The sequence below is a fragment of the Calidris pugnax genome, unplaced genomic scaffold (assembly GCF_001431845.1).
Source record: "Calidris pugnax isolate Ruff unplaced genomic scaffold, ASM143184v1 scaffold285, whole genome shotgun sequence".
Taxonomy (NCBI): domain Eukaryota; kingdom Metazoa; phylum Chordata; class Aves; order Charadriiformes; family Scolopacidae; genus Calidris; species Calidris pugnax.
In genome coordinates this window covers 195,100-205,150 of record NW_015091000.1, presented here as the reverse complement: position 1 = coordinate 205,150, position 10,051 = coordinate 195,100, and the positions used below count along the sequence as shown (strand labels likewise).

Here is a 10,051-nt window from a genome sequence, read left to right as displayed (position 1 = left end):
GGACACCCCCCCTTCTCCTTGGGCAGAGGAATGGCGGGGAGAGAGGGGGAGGGAGTCAGGTTTCCTGAAGGGTTTGTCGTGGCCGAGAAGGGGAAACAGTGCCCAGAAAATCATCCGGCTGCCAATCGCCTCCAGCACCCTGCTGCCTCCCGAGCCCGGCTGCCCATCAGCGGGGTTTCTTTGCTGGGCCTCTCCCCTAAGTGCTTTTATTGAGCTTTAGCTACTTAGCTGGGATTTCGGGACTGGGATTTTGGGACCGTGTCTCACGGTGCGTTTCCTCCCCACCTGCCCAGGTAACGTGGTGGACAGCCAGTCCCCCAGGCTGCTGGCAAATCAGCTGAGATGGGACCTGACGGCCGAACAGATCGAGACCATGGCTGCAGAGCTCACCGAGAGGACGAAGCTCGTGTACGACCGGGTGGGCTCCCAGGAGCAGGGCGAGGTGTCCTATGAAAACACCCTCAAGGCACTGGCAGATGTGGAAGTGGAATATACGGGTGCGTACACCGAGAGGCAGCGCTGCTTTGTGCAAATCAATGTGGTGTTATTAAGATTTTGTTGGCGGTTTGTTTTTATTTTGCTCTGTGCTGTCATCTCCGTTTTTCTTCCCTTGGCTCCCTCAGCATACAGGGGGGGTTGTCTTTTTTTTTTTTTTTTTTTTTCCCCCAGTTAATGTTTATACAGCCAGATATAAGTACAAAGGATAGAGTGGATTTGGAACGGAAGAGCGAGTCTCAAACAAGGACGGCGCTTTGGTGGCGCCGCCGCTTTGGCAGCGGGGGGAGCAGCCAGGTTTTCAAGGTTGTCTGTAGCTTTTCTGCGTGGAAGTGCATTAGTGGGTACAAATCGTGCCTCGGCAGAAATAGTTCAAACGATCTAAGAAACCTTCAGCTTTTTTTTTTTTTTTTTTTTTTCCTTCCAACTTCTCCCCTAAGGCAGCGGATCAGTGTCTCTCCACGTGTCTTGTTTAAACGCTGCTGTTGTTTTAGGGATTATGTGTGAAGTAACACGATATGATGGCATCGTGCTGGCAAACGATGCAGGCGTCCATGTAACTCGGGCTAATTATTTCCAGCAGCTCCCCTTGTGCCTCGCAGCATCTGTTATCTGTCCTCCCCGCCCCTGTGGCCAGGTGTCAGGTCTGTTTGAAGCAGAAACCAGCCTGAAAAACTCTTCTTTCTTCTCTCTGCTCTCCTTTTTCTCCCTAAAATAAGAGGAAAAGCCCTTACTAAGCAGGGGGAATGTTAACTTCAGCAGAACTGTCAGCACTTTCCCCGGGCAGCAGAGAGCAGCTGCCTGCTCACCTTCTGCTGGGCGGAGAGCTCTCGCTCCCGCTGGAGTTGTGTTATTTGAAGTTTTGCAGAGGTGGTGGGAGGGAATGTTCTCCCCGTCTCATCTCTGAAATGGAAATACGTCAGGATACAGCGCACCTGGGACGTGGTGGCTTTTGAGGAGCCCCTGTGGTAAAGCTGTAGCCTGGCCCTCTAAGGGAAGGAGCCGTGCAGCGACGCTGCCCCGGTGTCTGCCAGCATGGAAGTGCTTGGTTCTTGAAAGGGTTGATGCCAGCTACAGCCAGGGCAAAGCCCCTGGCATCTCACAGGCATGAAATCTGTGTGAGTTCTGTGAGAGAGATGGATTGTAGTGGGAAATGGGTGCACAGACGTGCTCTGCAGCGAGGAAGGGGTGAGCAGAGGCTGCTGGAGAGGACAGCTCTGGGTTTGTCTGCCGGCCGCAGCTTGCCTTGCTCTTCCTTTGTGTGGGCGGGCAGGTCAGGCTCCAGGGTCGTCAAACTGGCTCCCAATTAACACAGGCTCTCTGTGTGCACTCCCACTCACGAGCAGTTCTGGGACGTGAAGCCATTGCCTTCCCTGTAATCCCTCCTCTGTCTTTCCAGTCCATCGGAACATGCTGGACTTCCCCCAGCACGTCTCTCCCTGCAAAGACATCCGTGCGGCGAGCACCGAGGCCGACAAGAAGCTCTCGGAGTTCGACGTGGAGATGAGCATGAGGCAGGACGTGTACCAGAGGATTGTCTGGCTCCAGGTGTGTGCCTGGGAGGACGCGCTGCCAGCAGGGCACCAAAACCTCCTGGAGTTAGATCAAACCCTGTTCCCTTGTCCCAGAACTTAGAAGTGAATGATATCGGGTCAGGTCTGGAACCGAATCGCTGAGTGAGGGTGGAAAAATGGTCCAGCTGTTAGTGAGAACTGGGGAGTTGGGGTTTTGGGGCTCTGTGCCCCCTCAGGGCCTCGATTACCCCTTTGAAGAGATGACATTAGTAAACCCTGCTGCCTCATGCAGGGAAGGGGCTGAGAAGCCCTGAAAAATGCTGTATTATGGCATAAAGGAGACGTGTTTAAAGCAATATGGTAGGAAGCAATGCACCAAACCAAAGCCCTCTTGTGAATATGGTAGGAAGCAATGCACCAAACCAAAGTGTTTGGGGTGTTTCCATCTCCTTCTGGGTCACTGGTGTGACCCACATAACCCATAACTCCTCCCAGGAACCAACATTCTGCTACACCTGATCCTGTGGTTCCTTGTGCTCATGGGTTTTGTTTTACAGGAGAAAGCAGAGAGCGCTTCCCTGAAGCCTGAAGCCAAGAGGTACCTGGAGAGGCTGATCAAACTGGGGAAGAGAAATGGTCTCCATCTCCCTGAGGAAACGCAGGAGGTGAGGTCTCAGACCTTAAAGGAAGCACACGTAGAGGAGGCTTTGCAGGGCTATGGGATGGTATAGGGTTAGAGCAGAGGACTGAGCCCCAATTTTGCCTCTGATTCGTGTGACCTTGGGGGTGTTGGGTGATGTCTCCATGTCCTGCTTTTTCCTCTCTGTTGGATGGAGATGACGTTTACAAAATGGGGTTGATGCTGGGAGTCAGGGGGCTCCCAAAAAGCCAAGATATTGCAGACAGCACTGTGCAGGTCAGGAGTGGAAGTAGCTCATGGTCCCCACATGCAAGGGGGCAGTCGGGGATGGGGTCCCCCTGGGGCTGAGGGGCACTGAACTGCTCAGCATCTCCCTCTCCCACCGTGTGCCAACAGCTCGGGGAAGGAGCTGGAAGCTGGGTTAAAAATAGAAGAGAAGGTGAAACAAAATAAGGGTAGGGGAGGTTGTTGCTTAAACACCTGCAGCTCCGGAGCTGGCAGGAGACAGCTGGGACCTTGCTGAGGTGGCTGCTTTCCTACCAGGTGTGATCAAAGGGAGCCTGTTCTGGGCTGAGCGCTCAGCGCCTGCACCCAATTAATTCTGCTGCGTCGCGTCTGAATCAGAGCCAAGTGGGGGCTGCTGGGCAGCTCGGCGGGCGGGCTGCTGGCTGGGGAACACTGTCTGGCTTCCCCCTTTGGGCTGACTTTTCTCTGTTCTGCTGTATTTTATAGAAAATCAAAGCTATTAAGAAAAAGCTGAGCATCCTTTGCATAGACTTCAACAAGAATCTCAACGAAGACACCACGTTTTTGCCCTTCTCCAAGGAGGAACTGGGTACGGAGAGCTCGGGCTTATTTCTCTGCTGGTGTGGCCCCAAGTGCCTGGATTCCTCTGGCCGAGGAGCAAGAGGAATCAGTCCCAGGGCTGGTATGTCTGGAGAGGCCTGGGCTCTGCATCACTCCTGTCTGCTCTTTTCTCAGGGGGGCTCCCTGAGGACTTCCTCAACTCCCTGGAGAAGACGGAGGATGGCAAGCTGAAAGTCACCTTGAAATACCCGCACTATTTCCCTCTCCTGAAGAAGTGCTACGTGCCCGAGACAAGGAGGAAGGTGGAGGAAATGTTCAACTCCAGGTGCAAAGAGGTAGGCAGGCCTTGCTGCTCACCAGCGGGGCCAGATGGGACTCCAGGTCACGTCCAGGCACTGAGATGGTCTCTGAGGTTTGTGCTTCCTTTCTCGCCTGCGTACCTCGCTTCAATCTCTGTCTGACTCTACTTTTTTGGGCTGACTTTTCTCTGTTCTGCTGTATTTTATAGAAAATCAAAGCTATTAAGAAAAAGCTGAGCATCCTTTGCATAGACTTCAACAAGAATCTCAACGAAGACACCACGTTTTTGCCCTTCTCCAAGGAGGAACTGGGTACGGAGAGCTCGGGCTTATTTCTCTGCTGGTGTGGCCCCAAGTGCCTGGATTCCTCTGGCCGAGGAGCAAGAGGAATCAGTCCCAGGGCTGGTATGTCTGGAGAGGCCTGGGCTCTGCATCACTCCTGTCTGCTCTTTTCTCAGGGGGGCTCCCTGAGGACTTCCTCAACTCCCTGGAGAAGACGGAGGATGGCAAGCTGAAAGTCACCTTGAAATACCCGCACTATTTCCCTCTCCTGAAGAAGTGCTACGTGCCCGAGACAAGGAGGAAGGTGGAGGAAATGTTCAACTCCAGGTGCAAAGAGGTAGGCAGGCCTTGCTGCTCACCAGCGGGGCCAGATGGGACTCCAGGTCAGGTCCAAGCATTGAGATGGTCTCCTCTGAGGTTTGTGTTTCCTTTCTTACCTGCATACCCCGCTTCACTCTTTGTCTGACCCTACCTCGCAGGAGAATTGCTTGATCCTCAAGGAGCTGGTGGACTTGCGGGCTCAGAAAGCCAGTCTGCTGGGCTTCAACACACATGCAGACTTCGTGCTGGAGATGAACATGGCTAAAAGCAGCAAGACAGTGGCCACCTTCCTGGGTACGGCGCGTGGCTGTGGAGGGGAGCAGCAGGGACACGCTGGGCTGGGTGTGTGGCTCTCGGCCACGGGCACTAACCCTTCTTGCCTTGTTTTTTTCCCAGACGAGCTGGCCCAGAAGCTGAAACCCCTCGGGGAGAAGGAACGGGCTGTGATCCTGGACCTGAAAAAGAAAGAGTGCGAGAAGCGTGGCCTGGAGTTTGACAACCGCATCAACGCCTGGGACATGCGCTACTACATGAACCAGGTGGAGGAGACCAAGTACAGCGTGGACCAGAACCTGCTGAAGGAGTACTTCCCCATGCAGGTGGTCACCACTGGCCTGCTGGCCATCTACCAGGAGCTGCTGGGGCTCACCTTCCACCTGGAAGAGAAGGCTCAGGTCTGGCACGAGGATGTCCAGCTCTACACGGTGAAGGACACCTCCTCCGGGGAGACCATTGGCAAATTCTACCTGGACCTGTACCCACGGTGAGAGCTTGGGCAAAGGGGAGAGGAGGGCTGGGGCCGTGCCACGTGTTTTGGGGAAGGGGAGAGGTTGTCCCACTCCCAAACATGTGGCTGTGCAGAGGGAGCAGTGTGTCCTCGGGCAGGGCTGTCCCAGGAGAACAGGGTCACCCCCTGGTGACTTCTGCTCCAAGGAGGACCGTAGTGGCTCGTGACTGGCCACGGTGGAGGATCTGTGTGACAATCTCCTTTCCTTGGCCTAGGGAGGGGAAATACGGGCACGCGGCCTGCTTCGGCCTGCAGCCCGGCTGCCTCTTGCCAGACTCCAGCCGGCAGATCTCGGTGGCTGCCATGGTGGCCAATTTCACCAAGCCCACCCCAGATGCACCCTCCCTGCTGCAGCACGATGAGGTGGAAACCTACTTCCACGAATTTGGGCACGTCATGCACCAGCTGTGCTCTCAGGTGAGACCAGGCTGGCAGAGGGTTTGCTGTGGTACCTTTTCCCCTGTGGTGCTCCCCTGTGGAGTCAAACGATGCCCGGCTCTGAGCTGGCCGTGTCTCCCAGGCGGAGTTTGCCATGTTCAGTGGGACACACGTGGAGCGGGACTTCGTGGAGGCGCCGTCGCAGATGCTGGAGAACTGGGTGTGGGAGAAGGAGCCGCTGCTGCGCATGTCCAGGCACTACAAAACTGGAAGCCCCATCCCCGATGAGCTGTTGGAAAAGCTCATTAAATCCCGGCAGGCAAACACAGGTGGGTCCCTGCAGAGGGAAGAGGGGCTGGAGAGGGGGAGCGAGGGCTGTGTGACATCCCCAGGGAAGGGCAGAGCCTCGCCGGGGTGTCCTCTGTGCCTGGGGAAGGGGAGGGGACCCTTAATGACAAGCAGGGGTGGTGGCACAGTGAGGAGGTGCTGAGGAAGGCAGGGATTATCTGCAGGCAGGGAATGGGGATTAACCTGAGTGGGTGCTGCTGAACTGGTCCGGTCAGTGAAGTGGGTCAGAAATTTGGGTGTGGGGAGAGCAGTGGGAGCCCCCCAACCTGCCCGGCCTCAGGGACACTCCTGCCCACAGGGAAAGGAACTCAGTTTGTCCTCCTCTTTCTGACAACCAGGGCTCTTCAACCTGCGTCAGATCGTCCTGGCCAAGGTGGACCAGGCGCTGCACACCCAGACGAAGGCCGACCCCGTGGAGGTGTTTGCCCGGCTGTGTGAGGAGGTGCTGGGTGTCCCTGCCACCCCAGGTACCCGGGGGGGTCCCGCTCGCGCCCGCTCTCCAGGCCTGGCCTGGAACCTTGGCTCAGCAGCTTCTTTCCAAGGCTGGGGCTTCACGCTGGCTCAACGGGGCCGTTTTTTGCTGTCTCCAGGAAAAGCAGGGCTGAAACCGTGCAAAAATAACTGGAAAGTTCTTCCCTGTTTCCCCTGGGATGGGGAACGGGCTGTCCCAGTGCCCACTCTGACAGATTTACAGCTGGGGGGGGATGTTCTGTGCCGTGAGCGCTTCCCGTTAACGCCCTTTCCCTTCCCTTTTGCCCCAAAGGTACAAACATGCCCGCCACGTTTGGCCACTTGGCTGGAGGCTACGATGCCCAGTACTATGGCTACCTCTGGAGCGAGGTGTACTCCATGGATATGTTCCACACACGCTTCAAGCAGGAGGGGATCATGAACTGTAAGGTAGGGCAGGGCGTCCCGCGCCGCCGGGCTCTCGGAGGTGGCAGGAGATGGCCATGGGAGGGTGGGTGTCCTACGTGTACCCCCCCGTCTCTCCTCGCAGGTGGGCATGGATTACAGGAATTGCATCCTGCACCCCGGGGGTTCCCTGGATGCTTCTGACATGCTGAAGAAGTTCCTGGGCCGCGAGCCCAAGCAGGACGCCTTCCTGGCCAGCAAAGGACTGAAGGTGGAGAGCAACTCGCTGCCTTCAGCCTGCTGAGGACCTGCCCCAGCCCGGTTCGAGTCACGCCACCTCCTTTCTCTCCACACCAAGCCCTCTCGGGACAAGCCATCCCATGTCCTCCTGTCACCAAACGTGTCCTGGGCCAGCCCCTGCCTGGAGCTGCTCCTCCAGGATCTGCTTCCCAGCTCAGCCTGGGCTTCAGGAGCCGGGATCAGCCCTGGTCCAGGGCCCCGCGGTGACAGCTCTGCAAAGGGACTGAATCCCCTTTGTCACCCCCCGCCCCGTCGAGGGGAACGGGGCTCTCGGTGGCCCCCACACAAATTGGCTGAACTTTGAACCTGATTTCTGCACGAAGGGTGAGTTTCAGCCTCATTTAGAGCTGGGGAGGAGGGCGAGAGGAGTTACCAAACTTGAAAAATTGTTTTAAAATCCCTTCTTTTTAAGAGATGAGACTTCCCCCCGGGCTGGGCTTGGTTTGTGCCCCAGGACAGAGCTCACTGTCCGGAGCATCAAACAAGCAGCCTGAGAAGCTGCGCTGGGAGTCGTGCTCCCCCCAGCTTGGGGCAGCTGGTGGCCGTGGAATAAAGATGGGGAGATCCCAGAGCTTAAAAACTACTGGATTTACTGGAACGTCCTGTCCTGAGCCCCTCAGATATTCCTTCTGGGGCAGCAGGCCCGGGAGAGGGGGCAGAGGCGGCCGGTACAGCTATTCCCAGAGCAGGGGGTGACCCTGGTGCTGCTCTGTGTCCTTGGGAGGTTGTGGCATCCCCTCCCCTCCCGGGGCCACCTCAGGGCAGCTCATGGCTTCTGGGCTGGGATGGTGGCAGCAGAGGGTGTGTGGCTGTTGCTGTCACCTCTAATCCAGGGTGGGACAGGGGAGGGCTGTGGAAAGGGGAAAAAAAACAACCAAGGCGGATAACATCAAAGGGCACGGGATGCCGGGGATAAAAATATCAAAGGGGCTCTGGGTGCGGTGCCGGGCTCTGCCACCTGCCCCCCCAGCTGTCCCCCTGTCCCCAAGAACCCTAAAATTGATGCCTGTGTGTCACGGCACAGTGTGCCTCCCTCTCTGCGGTGCCCCAGGGGGGCAGCTCTGCCCAGGGGTGTGGGGCCATGGGTCAGAGCTGCCCCTGGGGGGGGGCTGACCCCAGGGGAAAGGCTGGTTTCTGGTTTAGCTCCCGTAGGGGTCACACGTGGCCAGGGAAAGGGTTTTTAGCAGCCATTGGTGGGGGGGGAAGGCAGGTGAAGGGCTGGCTGCTTGGAGGGGAGGCGAGGGTCTCGGGGGGGAGCTGTGAGTTCCCCTCCCCAGCCCGAGGGAGGGCAGATCTCAGATCTTTCCTGGTGTCCCACCTCAGGTCACTGTGTGACACCGTTCGAGGGCTGTGACATCGATCCTCTGTGGTTCTTGGGGGTTTGGGCACACGGAGGGTCCCCACGCTGGCACCCACCGTCCCAGTCACCCACCCCCCCATCAGGGTCTCCCTCCCCATGTGGCCCCTTCCCTTCTCCTCTCCTCTGGGCCGTGTCACCACGGCAGCTCTGCCTTCCTTCTCCACGGCCCCTGATGGCAGCCTTTGGAAAAAAGCTCCCCCCAAGTGCAGACAAAGTCCTTGCTGTCACCTCCCTCCCCCAGACCCCCCCCCGGTGACACGGGATGGCCGGTGACACCCTCCCTGGCCGGTCCCCTCATGTGCTGACGTGTGGAGGGGTCCTTGGTGCTTGCTGGGGCCACCTTGAGCATCTTGTCCTTGTCCCCACCCCCTGTTGTAGGCATTCTGAGTGTCCGGGGGCCGGGCTCTCTCCGGGTGACGCTGTGGGTGTTTTAAATGTCATGTTTTACTGAGCTTTCGGCCTTTCCTCGCAGACCTCTCCTCCCCGGGGGAGAGAACCCAACCCCAGCAGGGAAATCGTGCACTTTCCTCCCTCCTTCCCAGGCCACAAATAACACCCTCACCCCCTCCCTCCCTCCGGTGACCCCCGGCTGCTGGTGTCGTGGTGAGAGGCAGAGCCCGGGGGGGACCCCACACCTCTCCTGGTCCACGGGTGACCCCCAGGAGCAGGACCAGGCTCCCCCCGAGCTGCACCTTCTCCCCCAGCTCCTCGTCCCAGGCTGGTGGGGAAGAGAGGTCCCTTTTGGGTTTATTTTGTTGGTTTTTTGTTGGTTTTTTTTTTTTATTATTTTCCTGTTAACCTTTCCTCCGGGCAAACTGGTGTGTGTGTGTGTGTGTGTGTGTGTGTGCCGTTGCCGTTCGTACTGGTCACGTCCCACCCTGCTTGTTTCAATGACTGGATTTTAGGCGGTTCCTAGCACTAATAAAGGTTTTCCTCAGCGGACGTTTGCCTGGCTCCGGTCCTGCCGGGGAAGCTGCTCCTTTTCTGGGGGCGGGGGGGACACAGGACATGGCTGCCCTCCGGGGTGACACAGGACATGGCCACCCCCCCGCCAGCATGGTGGCAGCCCCCCGCAGCAGCCCGCACAGGGGGTCCTGTCCCACGAAGACGGGCACCGAGCGGCAGGCGCGGGGCGGCAGCGTGGCCGGTGTGAAACCCTGGGGAGCAAGAGGCAATGACACCCCCCCTTGGCAATGACACCCCCTCGGCGTGTCCCTGGGGGCTCTGTGTGTGTCCCCCCCCACTGCCGGCCCCATACCTGGGTGAAGAAGCCGTGGTCCAGCACGTCCTGCAGGGTGGGCCGTGCCGTGGGCTCGGGGGCGAGCAGGCGGGCGATGAGGGCTCGGGCTCGGGGGGAGAGGTGGGGGGACAGGGGGTACTGTGCCCCCCGGATGCGCCGGTACAGCTCCTCCCGCTGAGCCGCCTCGAACGGGGGGGTCCCCGTCAGCATCGTGTACCTGGAAGGGGGGGTCTGGCTGCTCAGTGGGGCCGGGAGCACCCCCTGCCCCCCTTCCCTCCCTCCAGCCCCCCACTTACACGGTGCAGCCCAGGGCCCAGACATCCGAGGGCACCCCATGGCCCTTGCGGTCCAACACCTCCGGGGCCAGGTAACCGGGGGTCCCACAGAGCGCCCTGGGGAGACAGACAGGGTGACCCCCAGCCCCA

At 58.4% G+C, this 10,051-nt stretch overlaps 3 protein-coding genes across 3 annotated transcripts in view; 1 reads left to right on the top strand and 2 right to left on the bottom strand.

Annotated features, from left to right (window-relative positions):
- THOP1 (thimet oligopeptidase 1) overlaps positions 1 to 9,328 on the top strand; it is a 9,711-nt gene extending 383 nt beyond the window's left edge. Inside the window, exons 2-13 of the mRNA XM_014955574.1 lie at positions 289 to 497; positions 1,895 to 2,043; positions 2,567 to 2,674; positions 3,382 to 3,484; positions 3,631 to 3,791; positions 4,517 to 4,652; positions 4,755 to 5,121; positions 5,361 to 5,562; positions 5,666 to 5,852; positions 6,210 to 6,338; positions 6,635 to 6,771; positions 6,872 to 9,328. Coding sequence (XP_014811060.1) covers positions 289 to 497; positions 1,895 to 2,043; positions 2,567 to 2,674; positions 3,382 to 3,484; positions 3,631 to 3,791; positions 4,517 to 4,652; positions 4,755 to 5,121; positions 5,361 to 5,562; positions 5,666 to 5,852; positions 6,210 to 6,338; positions 6,635 to 6,771; positions 6,872 to 7,030 — 2,047 coding nt within the window. The 3' untranslated portion in view covers positions 7,031 to 9,328. The remainder of the gene's footprint in view (positions 1 to 288; positions 498 to 1,894; positions 2,044 to 2,566; positions 2,675 to 3,381; positions 3,485 to 3,630; positions 3,792 to 4,516; positions 4,653 to 4,754; positions 5,122 to 5,360; positions 5,563 to 5,665; positions 5,853 to 6,209; positions 6,339 to 6,634; positions 6,772 to 6,871) is intronic.
- Positions 9,170 to 10,013, bottom strand: PLK5 (polo-like kinase 5). Its single transcript, XM_014955573.1, has 3 exons — positions 9,923 to 10,013; positions 9,645 to 9,843; positions 9,170 to 9,543 (listed from the first exon to the last, which is right to left on the bottom strand). The coding sequence occupies exons 2-3, from the start codon at positions 9,834 to 9,836 to the stop codon at positions 9,274 to 9,276; spliced, it is 462 nt and encodes a 153-aa protein (XP_014811059.1). The 5' UTR covers positions 9,837 to 9,843; positions 9,923 to 10,013; the 3' UTR covers positions 9,170 to 9,273.
- Positions 9,919 to 10,051, bottom strand: part of LOC106895885 (inactive serine/threonine-protein kinase PLK5-like) — a 1,224-nt gene continuing 1,091 nt past the window's right edge. Inside the window, exon 4 of the mRNA XM_014955547.1 lies at positions 9,919 to 10,018. Within this exon, the coding sequence (XP_014811033.1) occupies positions 9,919 to 10,018 (100 nt within the window). The remainder of the gene's footprint in view (positions 10,019 to 10,051) is intronic.

Excerpts from the sequence above, each read along its gene's own strand:
- PLK5 (XM_014955573.1), bottom strand. The coding sequence starts at position 9,836 with ATGCTGACGGGGACCCCCCCGTTCGAGGCGGCTCAGCGGGAGGAGCTG. Across the intron at positions 9,544-9,644 it reads ACCACGGCTTCTTCACCCAG|GGTTTCACACCGGCCACGCT; the intron begins GTATGGGGCCGG and ends CTTGCTCCCCAG.